At 40.7% G+C, this 19,823-nt stretch overlaps 1 protein-coding gene across 2 annotated transcripts in view; it reads left to right on the forward strand.

Moving 5' to 3' along the window:
- The first annotated feature begins 2,472 nt into the window (after positions 1 to 2,472).
- Positions 2,473 to 19,823, forward strand: part of LOC124038173 (kelch-like protein 25) — a 46,647-nt gene continuing 29,296 nt past the window's right edge. The window contains exons 1-2 of one of the 2 annotated variants that reach the window (XM_046353703.1): positions 2,473 to 2,601; positions 7,567 to 7,684. In XM_046353703.1, coding sequence (XP_046209659.1) covers positions 7,621 to 7,684 — 64 coding nt within the window. In that variant the 5' untranslated portion in view covers positions 2,473 to 2,601; positions 7,567 to 7,620. The remainder of the gene's footprint in view (positions 2,602 to 7,566; positions 7,685 to 19,823) is intronic. The other variant, XM_046353712.1, reaches the window with a different exon arrangement.

The raw sequence follows: 19,823 nt of genomic DNA on the forward strand, positions 1-19,823 counted from the left end.
CTTTCAATAGATTACTTTCACCACACTTTTTATTTCATAGGTGATAAGAATGTAATTACACTGTTATCACCAAGTTGTTTCAAGTGAATTCCAGGTAAACCACATGAGATCATAAAGCAGTTCAAACATACAGTCACATTTACATGTTACTGTTTAATATTACACAATACTGTATAATAGATTGGTAAAGGGATATTGTCCCTGTGTGTATTTAACCTAAAAAAGAATATACTGGTAAACAAAATGTGTTGATAAGGCAGAGTCAACATATTGTACAGAATAATCATGGATAACCAGAACGTCATTGTCAATCACACATATGAGAATCTGCTCACTAATCTGCTCACAAACCATGAGCCGTGTCATGAAGCCTTTGCGCAATAAACATTCTGTTCTGCAAAAAAAATTGTTGGTGCCAAATCGGCTGTATAATATGACTAACAAGCAACTGAAGGTGCAAATACCACTCCCAGCTGTTCAAATCTCTGCCTACTTTCATAGATGTATTTTAATAATCCATCTGGTGCCAGATCACAGGCTGTTCTCAACACATTATTCAGTTTCACTGATAGCTATCAGACATCTAAATATGGGACTGCTGCAAAACCACAACGAGCTCAATGACCTGACATTTGCTAATTTACTATCAACTGTGAGAGACAGCCCACTCAGCATATCTAACCTAACCTGATACAGTGTGGGAGCACACCTCAGTCTGATCCTTCAGTCTTGTGTTGTTGCTCCCACTTCCCTCTAGCAGTTTCATCAGATCTGCCAACAATAAAGAGTTGGGTACAAGTGAATGGGCTAATGTCTGATTTGGGACTGGCTAACATACTTTGTGTCTATGTCCTCAAATGAATTCTCAATCTCTGTTTTTGTCATGCTATAATGGCCAAACAATCACTGAGGTTTGAAAATGGCTTGGTTGTATGTGTCAGTTTTCAGTTTTCATATTTCCCTAGCTTATAATACTGATGTTGAAGAGCTTCAGTAAAGAACTGCTGACAAACCAATATATTTTCAGATTAAGAGAAATCTCAGTGCCTGCAGAAAGTATTCATACCCCTTGACTTTTTCCACATTTTGTTGTGTTACAGACTGAATTTACACACAATACCCTGTAATGTCAAAGTGGAATTCTATTTTTAGACATTTTTACAAATGAATAAACAATTAAAAGCTGAAATATCTTGAGTCAATAAATATTTAACCAGTTTGTTATGGCAAGCTTAAAGTTCAGGAGTACAAATGTAGTTTAACATGATTGTTAAATTTAATCTTGAAAATGTTTTATTTTATTTTAAATATTGTACAATCCAGGTGTGCAAAGGTCTTAGAGACTTACCCAGAAAGACTCAAATCTGTATTCGCTACCAAAGGTGATTCTAACATGTGTTGACTCAGGGGGTTGAATACTTATCTAATCAAGATATATACTAGTGTTAAAAATGTTGTTTATTTTAATTGTTTACAAATGTTAGCATTTTTCTTACACTTTGAAATGACAGAGAATGTTGTGTTGATTGTTGACAACAAAAATAGACAATTAAATGAAGGCACTGTACCTGCAGCAGTACAAATCTCAAGTGTACTTAATTAGCAAGCACCAGTATTAGGTATGTTTCTCTGTTGCCCTCTTGCATTCAATAGATACTGTTTCATTTCAATTCTATACTAGTTCCTCCTAAAACCTCATTAGAGTTTATTCTCTAGGCCTATCTCTATTGGACTGCATAATGTACCTTGCTTGCTTATACCTCCTTTTGTAAGTGACTTATTAATTCCCTTGAAAATGCCTTTTCTGTGGACAAAGTGACGTTTTATTTACACTATATGCAAAAATGTATGCAGCGGTTGTATGCAACAGTTGTAGGCCTAGTACCACTAGAGGGAACTCTACACTAGGTAAATGCAAAATGATAGATGAACCCACACCACAAAAAAAGGCTATATCAAGTCGCAGTGCAAAAAAATGAACCGAATAAAAATACATACCAGATTAACTAGCATGTTGTATTTTTCCTTGTTAGATGGTTTAACTTGTTCCTTTTCATTTTTGAGTTGATGTGGCATATTTTGTAAAAAGCCTTGTTTTTCGAGTAATATCATGGCTAGGGAGAGAGTGCCCTAACATTTGTGGGAAGACATGAGAAAAACAGTAATTTAAGACAAATTATAGAGGTTGTGGCGAGCGTTCTTGCAAATTACTGTATCTCTGAACTGTAATTAATTGTCGACGGGCGTGCTATTGTTTTGCTGTTACTGTCAAGAGGAAGAGGGCGAAACCCACTTCGTCATTCAATTGGATTGGTGTATTAGTTGTCAAAATCGCGCCCATTTCCAGAAAGGTCTACTTTTATTGGCTGTTGTGCAGATTTGCATGAAATAGGTTAACAGGATTGGGTGAGGACACGTCAATCACTTGCAAGCGAGGCCACTGGATATGAATTTTTCTGATTTCCCACCTCAGACAGAACTCAGCTGCAGACAAAGTGGCTTGAAAGGACCTCAACTACTAGAGTGAAATTTAAATAATGGCTTTAGCAATTGACCAGAAACTGTACACCTCTTGGGTTCCCGTCTAACAACCATATTTATGTGAGTATACAGTCAAGCGTTATTACTTTACAAATGTTCGTTTATGTGGATAATGTTTTCTAGCTTGTCTGACTAAAGTCTTGACAGAACAGGGGTAACATTTAGCTAGCTAAAGTTGGGTTGTTTGCTAGCTTGCTAACTGTTAGCCTAGCGAAGTGCCTGGTTAGGCTGTTGAATAACTTATTTGCCTAGTATAAGTAACTAGCTAGCTAGCTAGGTAGATAGCTAAAACAAGGTTACTCTTGTTTCCTTGGTGCCACTAGCTAATGTAACAGGCTACTGTAGTTAGCTTGCAAAGCGGTTAGGTAGATTAGGTTAACTAGCTGGCTAATGTTACTCAGTTACAAAACCATCGTGAAAGCGCAGACCTCGTAGTTTTTATATTTTCAAAGTAAAACTATGTTTGGCCGTGGCTATGTCAGCAGCCAGGTTAACTTCCCTTACCAATGTGAGCTTTTCAATCATAATCAGACTGAAGCTATCCTTCAGTGCAACGTATTGGGATGCTTTGACGGTTCGGTCAGTTCTTTCCAATAGCATGTGGAAGCTTTCTAGCCAAGCCAACTAGCTAAGAAACCACATTTGGATGTATTCAACTTTTAGTACTTTTTAGATGTTTTAATATGGACTAACTCAATTGACATCCCCACTCAATAACAAAACTGAAAAACCATTAGCATCTAACGTTACTAGTAATTACTGAATCATTGAATATGACTAATTGAATAGCTATTGAAATCTGAAGGATTCTCCCCCCCACACACACACCTTTTGTTTACACTTTTTGTTTTCATTCTAACAAATGTTAAAACTGCTGTTGGCTAGAGGTCCCTGAGCTGTTTCAACAGTTGTAGGCGAGGTGATACTTTGTTACCATATTATTTCTCAGACATTAGTTTTATTAGCTAGCAGATTGTAACGGGTTAATGTGATGCTCCGTGTGATGTCTTTGGAGATACTGTCTAAATTCTCGATTCGGGTTAACATTTCTTAGAAATGTCTGTGTCCAGTTGCAGGTGGTTCGACAAAAACCAGAACTCATAAAGATAATCAAGTGGAAATGACAGCATTTGAACTACTTAGCTGATATGAAACGCACACAATAATAATATCACATTCACAGTTTATGCTTCAAAAACAACTTTTATAAGAGGTTTAAAAAAAAGGTTATATTTGATTCAAAATTCCATGACAGAGTAAGGCATTGATGGTAGAATAGATGGATGCAGTTCAATGCATGATTAATATAATTCACCAATACATTTCTTGGTAGTCCAAAAAATATTGCGGTCAGGTTGTAAATCACAGCTGGCCTGGTATATTGTTTGCTGCCTCCACCCATAATGGATGCACTGTTTCAGTTGACTATTTTGGACAAAAACGGACAAATATAACTAAGGCAGGGAATGTCAATACAATCAAACTAGCAAAGGAAATGATCACAAGTCTGTCATAATGTGGCTAATAGGCTAGCTAGCTGCTGGGAGGATGACATGTCATTGCAGGACTAAGTGATTGAGTGACTAACTTTTTTTTCAGTGGCTACAGCTAGATAGATACAGGTATCATTTGGTTAGCTTGCAAAAGATGTAAATCGCTATGCTGAACTTGAACGACTGTTATCCACAGTTAGCATATCTCTTGTGTTTGTAAATTCACTCCGCCTGTCTACTCAGATTTTAGAGCACTAACGTCTGAGTGTACCAGAGTGCAGATTAATTGATGAATTTACGAACATGCAAAACCTGCTGAAAGTGACTGGTGTCAGCAAAGAAAGTAATCACATTTTTGCCAGCAGCACAGTTAGTCACTAACATTCTACATAACATGAAAACAGCCTAACCAGCTCGGGCTAGGGCGAGTAAAATGTTCAGAGTGAGGTGCTCTCTCATTTGTGTCTGGAAGTAGCTAGTAAGCTAGCCAACTTTAGCCAGTTAGCTTGTGTGCTTGACTGCCAATAGTGAGGAACCCTACTCCTCGGCCAGAGCGTCCTGCTATTACTCTTCTGGGTAGGCTTTCCACTAGATGTTGGAACATTGCTGCGAGGATTTGCTTCCATTCAGCTAAAAAGAGCATTATTGAGGTCAGGCACTGTTGGGTGATTAGGCCTGACTAACAGTCTGCGTTCCAATTAATTCCAAAGGTGTTTGATGGGGTTGAGGTCAGGGCTCTGTTCAGGCCAGTCAATTTCTTCCACACTGATCTCGACAAACCATTTCTGTATTGACATCGCTTTGTGCACGGGGGCATTGTCATGCTGAAACAGGAAAGGACCTTCCACAAACTGTTGGACCCACAAAGTTGGAAGCACAGAATTGTCTAGAATATCATTGTATGCTGTAGCGTTAAGATCTCCCTTCACTGGAATTAAGGGTAGGCCCGAACCATGAAAAACAGCCCCAGACCATTATTCCTCCTCCACCAAACTTTACAGTGGGCACTATGCATTTGGGCAGGTAGCGTTCTCCTGGAATCCACCAAACCCAGATTTGTCCTTCGGACTGCCAGATGGTGAAGCGTGCTTCGTTGCTCCAGAGAACACATTTCCACTGCTCCATAGTCCAATGGCGACGAGCTTTACACCATTCCAGTCGACACTTGGCATTGTGCATGGTGATCTTAGGCTTGTGTGCAGCTGCTCGGCCATGGAAATCAATTTCATGAAGCTCCCGACAAACAGTTCTTGTGCTGACATTGCTTCCAGAGGCAGTTGGGAACTCGGTAGTGAGTGTTGCAACCGAGGACAGACAGTTTTTACTCACTACGAGCTATGGCGCTCGGCGGTGCTGTTCTTTAAGCTTGTGTGGCCTACCACCTCGTGGCTGAGTTGTTGTTGCTCCTAGATGCTTCCACTTCATAATAACAGCACTTACAGTTGACCGGAGAAGCTCTAGCAGGGAAGAAATTTGACAAACTGACTTGTTGGAAAGGTGGCATCCTATGATGGTGCCACATTGAAAGTTGCTGAGCTCTTCAGTAAGGCTATTCTATTGCCAATGTTTATCTATGGAAATTGCCTGGCTCTATTTTTATAGACCTGTCAGCAACGGATTTGGCTGGAATGGCCAAATTCACAAATTTGGAAGGATGTCCACATACTTTTGCAATTATAGGTTATCTAAGTGCTCGCTCGTCAGAAGAAGAAAAAAAAGATATTCTACCTGGGAGTGTACATGAACAAGTTAAGATTTCATGTTGCTAAAATACTCAGTTCTACTTTAAATCCATGTTTTGTACCATATTTTTGCATGGGTGTAGATCTTTGTATTGCTAACCTGTACCGGCTAATTGAGCATCACATTAGCCCGTTACAATCTGCTAGCTAGGTTTGGATGGGAAGTTAGGCTAGCTGCCCACCACCCAGGTTTTGAAGATGATTCATCAGCCTAGCTACATCTTGATGGCTGGCATATAGGGATGTCATTTAAGGTCTGTTTAATAATGATCATAACACACTACATACTGTTGATTTTATTTACGTAAATAAGTTGTTCTAAGAAGAAAAATGGATGTTATTTGGCCCCCTACTGCATAATTACAGGTCTACATAATAAGACTAGGAGCGAACTGGGACCTTGGAGACTCAGAAAATAAAGCTAATATTAGTGCTGCAGTAAAACTAAATAGCCTCATTAGTTGTAGAAAATGGTTTCATTTGCAATGACCGATGGCATTGACAACACAACTTGGGACAGGGATTTTCCCTTTTCCCAGTCGCACAAGTTCGCAGACCCATTATTAAGTTGGTTCCACTTTAGATAGGAGATTCAGTCCAGAATATAATTATTTCTGTTTTAGATTGTAAGTGCCGCTAATATCCTGCTCTAGTCTCTTCTTGCTTTTAGTGTTCGGCTTTTCTCTCTGGTCCATTGGGAACAAGGAGGGCAAAGTGGCCTCTATAACCATTGTTTCTCAGCCTTGAAGGAATAAGTCCCTCCCAACTCCTCATACCCCCACCCCCAAAGATCACCTCTATTCTACTCAGGAGAATCTCATTTTTGAAAGCTTCTGGCTTGAATGTCCCTGACTCCCTTGAGCCATTATTTCAAACACAATGTCATTAGACTCACTCACTGGCTGTCAAAGTAGTGTGATGGTTTGAACCCACATGGCCTCAGTTGCACAGATACCAGCCATTTCTCAATGTGCCGTTGGTTCCTGGTCGAGTCCCTGCAGATTGATAGAAGCTCTTGGATATTAGGACAGACTGCAAGCCAGCTGGTAATCCATTAAGCATTACTAACGCAGAGACAAGTTGCCAGCTTCTGACTCGCCCTGAAAAAGCCCCCCGTCCTCCTCCATCCTCCCTGTCTCTGACATGGAGGAGTAGCACTGGAATACCAACACTCTCTGTGAAAAGATCCTGGAAAGGCATTCAGTCAGAAGGGCTGAGATGTGTACGGAGGGAAGAAACAAGATGGAAAATAGGGACCTTTGTTTCCAGGTTGCCTAGTGGCAATGTAATTTAAAGGTCCCATTCATGTGTGAATGTCCTGGAGGTTAGGTCTAGTCTCACAGTGAATGATTCAGCAACGTCCCAATCCCGCTGGGGTTGACTGACAGTTACTATTGGCAATAACATCAACCACCACAGGAACTCCTTTGGCCATGTTATGGTTACCCGGCCTAAGTTATGTCCGAACACAAGCTGTATTGCTGTTTCCCTTCTGACTTAAAATGCTTTAAAATGCTTTGTTTACTGTCTCTGGACGATATGGGCATAAATGTATATCTTAATGTAACTGCCGCTGTGTTGGAAGTAAGCTGAAATCCGCCAATAATAACCTGTATTGCAATTATCCTTAATGTGATATTAATTTATTTTACCTTCTGTTAGAAAATAACTTTTCTTAGGTTGAATAGACAGACGAGAAGCCAGTTAGGCAACCCCACAAAGAAAAAGCACAATGGAAATCATGTGTTTTTAATTTTTTTATAAATATATATTTTTTTATCACCCCTCAGACATCACAGCAGCTCTATCAGCTCAGCCTCTAGAGGGAACACTTTTTGGGACCGATGCAGACCCCCCCTCAGATCCTCACTGTCAGTGCCTGCACCTGGGTCAGCAACTTTTGCCGGCGTAAGTGGTACAGGACAATTGGCTGCACGTCCCCCTCTTCCAGCCCCCCTTGATTTTGGCAAACCCCAACTGTCCACCCCACCGTTCCATGCGCCCCCTCCCTACCCTCTGCATCTGCACGGCTTGCTGTGTGCCCCATCTTTTGTGACTGTCCCATGCATTGTGTTTCCTGTCAACCTGACATTGTGAATCACCCTGCTGATATGTATGTATGTGTGCCTGCCTGCTCCCCCCAACCTGCCACAACTGACCCCAAACCCCCCTCCGCTGCGGAATTCAAACTGCATGTCAGCACATCAACACGCTGCACGATTTGGACAAAATATTTAAATGCATTTATTTATTTATTTTCAGATATTTGCAGTTACGATTTTATGAATTGCGATTTTCAAACAATTGGGTGAAAACTTGGTAATTCCATCAGACATGGTTTAAACATGTCAGGGTAGAGTATAGAGGTCGACCGATTATGATTTTTCAACGCTGATACCGATTATTGGAGGACAAAAAAAAGCAGATACCGATTTTAAATATATATATTTTTTTAAATACTATTTTATATATATATATATATATATATATATAGATATTACACATGACAATTGCAACAATACTGAATGAACACTTATTTTAACTTAATATAATATATAAATAAAATCAATTTAGTCTCAAATAACATGAATGATTGTTGAAAACAAACTGTAATTTCTATATGCAGGAAATCCTATTTTAATAATGGGCATAGTAAGAATTGACTACCACAGTGTGAGTCATAATTCCCATGACAACTTCTAGCAAAATCTGAAAAGCGGTTCCTTCATTAATTTATTCCATAGGATATTTTTAGATTAACTTAAAATAAGGTCTGTTTCGTGTAGGCTTACACCACCTTGCCAATTTTATAACTGTGTAGATATCCATAGGACAGAGTAACTCTGATCAATATTGGCTAAATATATGCGAAGATCTTTTTTTTTTGTAGAGTGTATTTATGAAAATATTTTGACCAACGTTACCTTATCCTAGTGAAATTTACACGGGTAACAAAACTCAGAGGCGGTTTAAGCCTGTACGAAACACAGACCTTATTTGAAGTAGATCAAGATATTCTCTATGGAAGTTCAAGTTCAGCTGCAAGTTATTACAGGAATTATAACACGTCTGCTATTTCTCGCTAAACCATATACCTTTGACTATTGCGAACCTGCTGCTGCTTACCACCCCTCAGTCAGACTGCTCTATCAAATCATAGACTTAACTATAATAAACTCACAGAAATACGAGCCTTATGCCAAATCCGGAAACAATCACCTCGAAAACAAAACGTTTATACCGTTCCGTATTTTATCTAATGGGTGGCATCCATGAGTCTAAATATTCCTGTTACATTGCACAACCTTCAATGTTATGTCATAATTACGTAAAATTCTGGCAAATTAGTTCGCAAAGAGCCAGGCGGCCCAAACTGTTGCATATACACTGACTCTGCATGCAATGAACGCAAGAGATGACACACTTTCACCTGGTTAATATTGCCTGCTAACCTGGATTTCTTTTAGCTAAATATGCAGGTTTAAAAATATACTTGTGTATTGATTTTAAGAAAGGCATTGATGTTTATGGTTAAGTACACATTGGAGCATCATATGTTATACATATGATGATAAGGTTATTACACCTACATACTTTTGTATATATAGAGTATGTGGACACTCCTTCAAATGAGTGGATTTGGCTTGTAGAAAAAGAGGAGGAAGGGAAGCGCTGCTAAGGTACACAATAGTAGATCTCGGTAGACACAAGGTGCTCTTTGGTAAAAGTTGTAAATTGGTCATTAAAAAGAAAGGAGGACTAAGGCACTTCATATAATTAATTAATTTTAAAACTCCTTTATTTGTATGGCATGTTCAATGGAAACAGTTTTTAATTAAAAATATATATATGTTTCGGCTGCATGGCCTTCGTCGGGGAATGGATTTGTCTTTCAGCCACAGCTGTTGCTGATGGGTGTATAAAATCGAGTACACAGCCATGCAATCACCATAGACAAACATTAGCAGTAGAATGGCCTTACTGAATAGCTCAGTGATTTTCAAAGTGACACTGTCATAGTATGCCACCTTTCCAACAACTCAGTTCGTCAAATTTCCTCACTACTTCACAGAAGAGTGGAGGCTGTTATAGCAGCAAAGGGAGGACCAACTCCATATTAATGCCCATGATTCTGGTGAGCAGGTGCCTACATACTTTTTGTTATGTAGTGTATTACCAAACTTTAACTTTTAACATGATCATGGAGGTATTGGGTCAGTGTACCTACTAAGCCCACCAAAATCTAAGTTGAGACATTTCTAAAATGTACTGCCCTCTGTGTTTAAGTCGTGGTAAAATAATAGATGAATCTCTCAAAGTTTTTTTTAACCTTAATTAACCTTTTTTTAATAAGACTTCATCTTTATAATATTAAATATATAAAAAGTCTGGACTGGGCTTAATTGGTACTGCTATTTACATTTACATTTAAGTCATTTCTTGTTAATTAGTACAGCTTGTCTTCTTAAAGCCTATATGAAGACTGTTTCAAACCTCCCTCCATACAGGAACTCAAATCCTTCTGTTCACCTGATTTAGAATTCCTCACAATCAAATGTCGACCGCATTATCTACCAAGAGAATTCTCTTCGATTATAATCACAGCCGTATATATTCCCCCCCCCCCCCCCCCCCCAAGCAGACACATCGATGGCTCTGAACGAACTTTATTTGACTCTTTGCAAACTGGAATCCATACATCCTGAGGCTGCATTCATTGTAGCTGGGATTTTAACAAGGCTAATCTGAAAACAAGACTCCCTAAATTGTATCAGCATATCGATTGTGCAACCAGGGCTGGAAAAACCTTGGATCACTGTTACTCTAACTTCCACGACGCATATAAGGCCCTGCCCCGCCCTCCTTTCGGAAAAGCTGACCACGACTCCATTTTGATGATCCCTGCCTACAGACAGAAACTAAAACAAGAAGCTCCCACGCCGAGGTCTGTCCAACGCTGGTCCGATCAAGCTGATTCCACACTCCAAGACTGCTTCCATCACGTGGACTGGGATATGTTTCGTATTGCGTCAGATAACAACATTGACGAATACGCTGATTCGGTGTGCGAGTTCATTAGAACGTGCGTTGATGTCATTCCCATAGCAATGATTAAAACATTCCCTAACCAGAAACCGTGGATTGATGGCAGCATTCGCGTGAAACTGAAAGCGCGAACCACTGCTTTTAATCAGGGCAAGGTGACTGGTAACATGACCGAATACAAACAGTGCAGCTATTCCCTCCAAGGCTATCAAACAAGCTAAGCGTCAGTATAGAGACAAAGTAGAATCTCAATTCAACGGCTCAGACACGAGGTATGTGGCAGGGTCTACAGTCAATCACGGACTACAAGAAGAAAACCAGCCCAGTCACGGACCAGGATGTCTTGCTCCCAGGCAGACTAAATAACTGTTTTGTCCGCTTTGAGGACAATACAGTGCCACTGACACGGCCTGCAACGAAAACATGTGGACTCTCCTTCACTGCAGCCGAGGTGAGTAAAACATTTAAACGTGTTAACCCTCGCGAGGCTGCAGGCCCAGACGGCATCCCCAGCTGCGCCCTCAGAGCATGCGCAGACCAGCTGGCCGGTGTGTTTACGGACATATTCAATCAATCCCTATACCAGTCTGCTGTTCCCACATGCTTCAAGAGGGCCACCATTGTTCCTGTTCACAAGAAAGCTAAGGTAACTGAGCTAAACGACTACCGCCCCGTAGCACTCACTTCCGTCATCATGAAGTGCTTTACCTGACACCCTAGACCCACTCCAATTTGCTTACCGCCCAAATATGTCCACAGACTATGCAATCTCAACCACACTGCCCTAACCCATCTGGACAAGAGGAATACCTATGTGAGAATGCTGTTCATCGACTACAGCTCGGCATTCAACACCATAGTACCCTCCCAACTCGTCATCAAGCTCGAGACCCTGGGTCTCGACCCCGCCCTGTGCAACTGGGTACTGGACTTCCTGACGGGCCGCCCCCAGGTGGTGAGGGTAGGCAACAACATCTCCACCCCGCTGATCCTCAACCATAAGGCTCTCCAGAGGGTAGTGAGGTCTGCACAACGCATCACCGGGGGCAAACTACCTGCCCTCCAGGACACCTACACCACCCGATGTTACAGGAAGGCCATAAAGATCATCAAGGACATCAACCACCCGAACCACTGCCTGTTCACCCCGCTATCATCCAGAAGGCGAGGTCAGTACAGGTGCATCAAAGCTGGGACCGAGAGACTGAAAAACAGCTTCTATCTCAAGGCCATCAGACTGTTAAACAGCCACCACTAACATTGAGTGGCTGCTGCCAACACACTGACACTGACTCAACTCCAGCCACTTTAATAATGGGAATTGATGGGAAATGATGTAAAATATATCAAATCAAATCAAATCAAATTTTATTTGTCACATACACATGGTTAGCAGATGTTAATGCGAGTGTAGCGAAATGCTTGTGCTTCTAGTTCCGACAATGCAGTGATAACCAACAAGTAATCTAACTAACAATTCCAAAAAAAAAAAAAAAAACAACTACTGTATTATACACAGTGTAAGGGGATAAGGAACATGTACATAAGGATATATGAATGAGTGATGGTACAGAGCAGCATACAGTAGATGGTATCGAGTACAGTATATACATATGAGATGAGTGTGTAGACAAAGTAAACAAAGTGGCATAGTTAAAGTGGCTAGTGATACATGTGTTACATAAGGATGCAGTCGATGTTGTAGAGTACAGTATATACATATGCATATGAGATGAATAATGTAGGGTAAGTAACATTATATAAGGTAGCATTGTTTAAAGTGGCTAGTGATATATATATATATATATATATATATATATATATATATATATATATATATATATATATATATATATATATATATATATATATATTTTTACATCATTTCCATCAATTCCCATTATTAAAATGGCTGGAGTTGGGTCAGTGTCAATGACAGTGTGTTGGCAGCAGCCACTCGATGTTAGTGGTGGCTATTTAACAGTCTGATGGCCTTGAGATAGAAGCTGTTTTTCAGTCTCTCGGTCCCAGCTTTGATGCACCTGTACTGACCTCGCCTTCTGGATGATAGCGGGGTGAACAGGCAGTGGTTCGGGTGGTTGATGTCCTTGATGATCTTTATGGCCTTCCTGTAACAACGGGTGGTGTAGGTGTCCTGGAGGGCAGGTAGTTTGCCCCCGGTGATGCGTTGTGCAGTCCTCACTACCCTCTGGAGAGCCTTACGGTTGAGGGCAGAGCAGTTGCCGTACCAGGCGGTGATACAGCCCGCCAGGATGCTCTCGATTGTGCATCTGTAGAAGTTTGTGAGTGCTTTTGGTGACAAGCCGAATTTTTTCATCCTCCTGAGGTTGAATAGGCGCTGCTGCGCCTTCTTCACGACGCTGTCAGTGTGAGTGGACCAATTCAGTTTGTCTGTGATGTGTATGCCGAGGAACTTAAAACTAGCTACCCTCTCCACTACTGTTCCATCGATGTGGATAGGGGGGTGTTCCCTCTGCTGTTTCCTGAAGTCCACAATCATCTCCTTAGTTTTGTTGACGTTGAGTGTGAGGTTATTTTCCTGACACCACACTCCAAGGGCCCTCACCTCCTCCCTGTAGGCCGTCTCGTCGTTGTTGGTAATCAAGCCTACCACTGGCCTATCACTAGCCACTTTAAACAATGCTACCTAATATAATGTTTACATACCCTACATTATTCATCTCATATGCATACGTATATACTGTACTCTATATTATCTACTGCATCCTTATGTAATACATGTATCACGAGCCACTAACTATGCCACTTTGTTTACATACTCATCTCATATGTATACTGTACTTGATACCATCTACTGTATCTTGCCTATGCTGCTCTGAACCATCACTCATTCATATATCTTTATGTACATATTCTTTATCCCCTTACACTGTGTATAAGACAGTAGTTTTGGAATTGTTAGTTAGATTACTTGTTGGTTATTACTCATTGTCGGAACTAGATGCACAAGCATTTCGCTACACTCGCATTAACATCTGCTAACCATGTGTATGTGACAAATAAAATTGGATTTGATTTGTATTACAAATGGACAGCTGGTGGACCAAAAACAGGATCAGCTGTATGAATAAAGGACAACAATATGACAATGCCCCCACCCAGAAGTGCATGAGCAGTCACCCAATAGTCATCCTCTTATCCCTCATTTGTTTGCATTTTTGTCCAGCTCTTGTAGGTCTTCTATCCTTCAACCCTGATCTTATTCTTCTTCTTATGCACAGTTAGTTGTGATCATATTGAACAATGTTTATTTATTGTAATTTAAATTCAGTATAGAGGGAGTGCTTTTTGTGCTACTGTACCCTTTAAGCCCACCTGAAATAAATGTAATCTATATAACAATGCAGGGTTCATTTAACAGTAAAATAAGACAAAATATATTTAACGTTAGCTATGAATGCCTGAAATCTATCTTGTTGTAGTTCACCAAGTTATGAAGCCACTGTGTGACTGTGACTAGGGGTGTTTTGGGAACCGTATTACTGCCACACTGGTGGTCACGAGTCATGATGGCAGTCAAATTCCATTTCAAAGTTTAATTACGGTAATTAGGCTTCTCCAAGCTCTGACACTGCTGAGGGTCATTAGTAGCCTACCAAACGTGCTAACTGCCTGGTACTCAGCACTCTGACACCAATGCAAATCTAATCAAACACTTCATGAGAGCTCATGTTGCACAACATTTCTATAGGATGTGTAGTGGTTCTCAATCCTGGTCCTGGGGGAACGTAGTTTTCATCCATGAGCTAGCTAGCTTTTTTTTTATGAACAGCACTGTAGGTGTGCGAGAACTCTACCAGCATCATAGCATACATCTCGATGAATCGTTGTGACATATAAGTGACAGTGTAATCAATGTGTAATAACTATGTCAAATGTATGAACACATTAAATTATGATGTGCAGTCAAATTCAGGTCCTGATTGGTCAACAAGCTTATTTGACGTGTCAAATAGTGTTATTTCGCCAGTGGCGAATTTGCCAATCTTTGTGTTCTCTGGCAAATGCCAAATGTCCTGCACGGTGTTGGGCTGTAAGCACAACCCCCACCTGTGGACGTCAGGCCCTCATACCACCCTCACGGAGTCTGTTTCTGACCGTTTGAGCAGACACATGCACATTTGTGGCCTGTTGGAGGTCATTTTGCAGGGCTCTGGCAGTGCTCCTCCTTGCACAAAGGTGGAGGTAGCGGTCCTGCTGCTGGGTTGTTGCCCTCCTACGGTCTGGCCTCCTCCACGTCTCCTGATGTCCTAGCCTGTCTCCTAGTAGCGCCTCCATGCTCTGGACACTACGCTGACAGACACCGCAAACCTTCTTGCCACAGCTCGCATTGATGTGCCATCCTGGATGAGCTGCCCTACCTGAGCCACTTGTGTGGTTTGTAGACTCCGTCTCATGCTACCACTAGAGTGAAAGCACCGCCAGCATTCAAAAGTGACCAAAACATCAGCCAGGAAGCATAGGAACTGAGAAGTGGTCTGTGGTCACCACCTGCAGAACCACTCCTTTATTGGGGATGTCTTGCTAATTACCTATAATTTCCACCTGTTGTCTATTCCATTTGCACAACATCATGTGAAATTTATTGTCAATCAGTGTTGCTTCCTAAGTGGACAGTTTGATTTCACAGAAGTGTGATTGACTTGGAGTTACATTGTGTTGTTTAAGTGTTCCCTTTATTTTATTGAGCAGTGTATATTATCACTTGTGAATGATACCCAGCTTAATGCAAACAGTGCATGCTTTTTTCTTTTTTGCTACTTTTTCAAATCATAATCACACTCATGTAGCCTAGCTCATAGGCATATGTTTCAATCAGGGTTGTATCACAACTAAAGTGGCCAAATAACTTCTTCAAATTAAGCACAATAATCCACTTTGCAACGGGTGTAGAGCCTAACTGGCATACATTCGCAGAAAGTCTGTTTCAAGTTTGGGAAGATAATTTTCATAATAAAAATGCACCTTTTGTAATAAAAGCAGTACTAGCAAAATCACAATTGTGGTCACTTGAGATGGGTGTTTTCCTGCTAATGGAACATTCATATTTATAGCCTTCTTGTAACTGCGTTCGTCTGTTGAAAGAGAGTCGGACCAAAATGCAGCGTGGTGGTTACTCATGTTCTTTAATGAATAATAGACGATACATGAACTATATATATATATATATATACACACACACAAAACATCAAACGGAATGAGAACCTATACAGCCTGTCTGGTGTAAACTAACACAGAGACCGGAACAATCACCCACAAAATACACAGTGAAACCCAGGCTACCTAAATATGGTTCCCAATCAGAGACAACGAGTCACCTGACTCTGATTGAGAACCGCCTCAGGCAGCCAAGCCTATGCTAGACACACACCTAATCAGCCACAATGCCTACAAAAAACCCCAATACGACAACACAATAAGACCCATGTCACACCCTGGCCTGAACAAATAATTAAAGAAAACACAAAATACTAAGACTAAGGCGTGACACTTCTGCCGTGTGTGCATTGCTGCGCTTATAATGTGAAGAAATAGTCTTATAGTTGATCAACATTTTAAGCTTAAACGTTCTCTGTTGCATCGGGGTGCATTGCTTAATGCAGGATTTTTGATGCTAGTGGTTGTATTAATTTGGCATCTATCGCATCCCACAACTGTCCCAGACTGTTTGGAATATTTATTTATTGCACAGAATAGAATAGGTTGACTTTTGTACTATGGGTGATAGTAGATTGACATAGGCTCGTATTTTTGCTGTTCGTTAGACCTACTCAGCTTGTTGGCTGATGAAAAGTAAATGTGGACAGTTCTTTCAATATGCGCCTCGGAAATGGATAAGGACACGTGTAGTTGCTTCCCGGATGTGTGTCTTCTCTTGTAACCTGTTTGAAAGACCTGATCATGTGAGTGAGAGGTGCTTTTTTTACGGGGGTTATGGCCTCACAAAGGAAATGCAGCCGGAGAATTCGAGGCATTATCAAGTGCTTGACAAATTGTGAACGAGAGACTGTTGAAGTGTGTACAGCCTGTGCAAAAAAACAAAAACAAAGCAGAGCTCATGACTTTCATTTGACTTTTTGTAATCATCATTAGTCACATCATGCAGCCTTAGAATGTATTAAAAATCAAAACATATAGCTCAACATTTGTATCACAACTAATTTTAGATAAATAACTCTAAATTTAGCATTAATTAAGGAGTAGCTGTTTCTTAACCACTCAACAAAGAATTGCTGCATGTGCACACTGCCTCAAATCGTTTGGAGAAAATATAATTTATATTTTTTCAGCTATGTTTAATTGTATTCTTTGTACTATAAAATAATGCCATGTAATTCTAAGCAAATCTTGTCTGCTTAATGAGCTAGTGTAGCCCACAGCCATATGGCATAGCCAGATCAGGACCTAACATACGGATAACGCAGAGTATGCTATTCTGTTCCTCTTTCTGTTCCTTTTCTTCATATCATGTTTCTTTAGACCTGTCTAAAATAAATAATGGATTCATTGTGATGGTGTAGGCTATATTACATGGATTTATTAGACTTTTTAAAATGTAAATGTTCCAAAGGACTGCATCAGTGGCTTGTAGCTATGTGTGGAGGCCAGGAGATGCTGAATGTGTTTATGTTAATTAAGTCAATTCCCATGAGACCGGCAGTTATTTGCTTGACAATCACTGGCTGACAATTTCATGACTGCCACAGCCCTAACTGTGACATGCAGGCACAACTGCTAGTGTGAAAAACACATTTGTAATTGGCAAGAAATAGTCATTAATGCCCATGAAATATGCTTGCATGTCCATATATCAGTACAATAAAGTATTTTTACTTATCTGAGAAGGTCCAAACAATATCTGGAAAATGTGTTTATCTGAGTTCTTGGCTGAAATTATTTTTGCAGCTTTGAAATTGGTCACTATTGGGAACTTAGACAGTTGTGTAACTTAATAATAAAACATCTGATTGGCTTAGAATAAAAGCTGTTATGGATACAATAACCAGATTAAGTGGTTGAAATGTTAAACAGCATAAATATTTTTTATTTGAATCCAAAGATGGAAGTGGGCTTAATGGGTATGCTTATAAGCAGAGCACAGCACTTAATTAATAGCATGAGTTCATATTTCCTTTTGAGTTCTTAAATAATCTAAGTTAATTATTTATTCAGGCAGCCTTAGTCTGTATATGGAATAGGAAGCTTTTCCACGTTTGCGCCATTATCAATATATACACTTGTTGCTCCTCATTCAGGCTCCAGGCGGCTAAAGCTTCTCTCAACCCCAGAGCAATGATTTCTCCCGTTTTGATCCCAGGGGAAGTAGCCTATGATGTTTGCAAGCACCAATCTTTCAGTTGAAACTTCTCATCAATAAAGTGTACTTTCAAACGAATGTAGGGCTTGGTTGTTCTACTAGACCAAAGGTCTGTTGTAGTCGCGTAATAATCATGTGTGAGCTCGGTTTCAGCTAATCCCTTCATTTTGTTAAACAAGCTGTACTGTACCAACACTATCATCACATTGAAGTCGTCTTAGAAAGCAATCTATCATAGCTATCACCTATGTGTCTATGGGATGTTTTTTCTTAGGGCGCACTTAAACGCATTGGTAACCAATGCCTGCTTAACATAGGTGGCTACTATGGCTGACGGTCTTTGATGCTGTTGGGTGCTTTATTTTCACCATGCAATTGTTGTAAAGTAGTGGATGGTTCATCAAATGATCAATAAATCAAATCAAATTTATTTATATAGCCCTTCAGCTGATATCTCAATGTGCTGTACAGAAACCCAGCCTAAAACCCCAAACAGCAAGCAATGCAGGTGTAGAAGCACGGTGGCTAGGAAAAACTCCAGAGAAAGGCCAAAACCTAGGAAGAAACCTAGAGAGGAACCAGGCTATGTGGGGTGGCCAGTCCTCTTCTGGCTGTGCCGGGTGGAGATTATAACCGAACATGGCCAAGATGTTCAAATGTTCATAAATGACCAGCATGGTCGAATAATAATAAGGCAGAACAGTTGAAACTGGAGCAGCAGCACGGCCAGGTGGACTGGGGACAGCAAGGAGTCATCATGTCAGGTAGTCCTGGGGCATGGTCCTAGGGCTCAGGTCCTCGGAGAGAGAGAGAAGGAGAGAATTAGAGAACGCACACTTAGATTTACACAGGACACCGAATAGGACAGGAGAAGTACTCCAGATATAACAAACTGACCCTAGCCCCCCGACACAAACTACTGCAGTATAAATACTGGAGGCTGAGACAGGAGGGGTCAGAGACTAGTTAAATGTGTCTTGTTGTCACGATGACTCTGAGGCACTTTTTGCACAACACTTGTATTTGGTCTATTGGTTTGCCTGTAGCCAAGATACTGCCATAGCACCGGAAATGCGCACATTGGCACCAAATCGACACTCATTAGCACTAGCAGCACTCATGTTTCCGACAGTCTGTGAAGCCAGTGTTGCCAACAATTTTTCAAGTAAAGTTGTTGGTTGCTCCATTTGTCGCTAGAAGCCCTTTCATGACATAGTAACGTCATAACGTTAATTTGCGCATGCGCATTGACAAATATATATTTTTATGCTTATGCTAGCGTTCAGGCTCATGCAATGAGAAATTGTCCAAAGCAAGGAGGCGGAGCTGTGGACCAGGAGCAGAATGCAGAGAACAGCACAGCAGTTGCTAAATCAACCAAGTCGCTGGGGCAGCAAAAAAAAAAAAAAAAAAAAAGTAGCTACATTTTTACCAATCAGTCACTGGAGGGGTTGGCAATGCTGTGTGAAGCTCTTTCTCTCTTCACTAGCATCTAACTGCACACGCTAAGCAGGGACGATTCTGATTGGCCAGCATGCCATGCAGATAGTGAAAGTGCCTGCTTGTGATTGGTCAGCATCCTATATGCATGTTGGAAGTGGATGTACCGATTCCAGTGCATTGGAGGTACCATAGTCTAGT

The sequence above is a fragment of the Oncorhynchus gorbuscha genome, linkage group LG01, assembly GCF_021184085.1.
Source record: "Oncorhynchus gorbuscha isolate QuinsamMale2020 ecotype Even-year linkage group LG01, OgorEven_v1.0, whole genome shotgun sequence".
NCBI classification, from domain to species: Eukaryota; Metazoa; Chordata; class Actinopteri; order Salmoniformes; family Salmonidae; genus Oncorhynchus; species Oncorhynchus gorbuscha.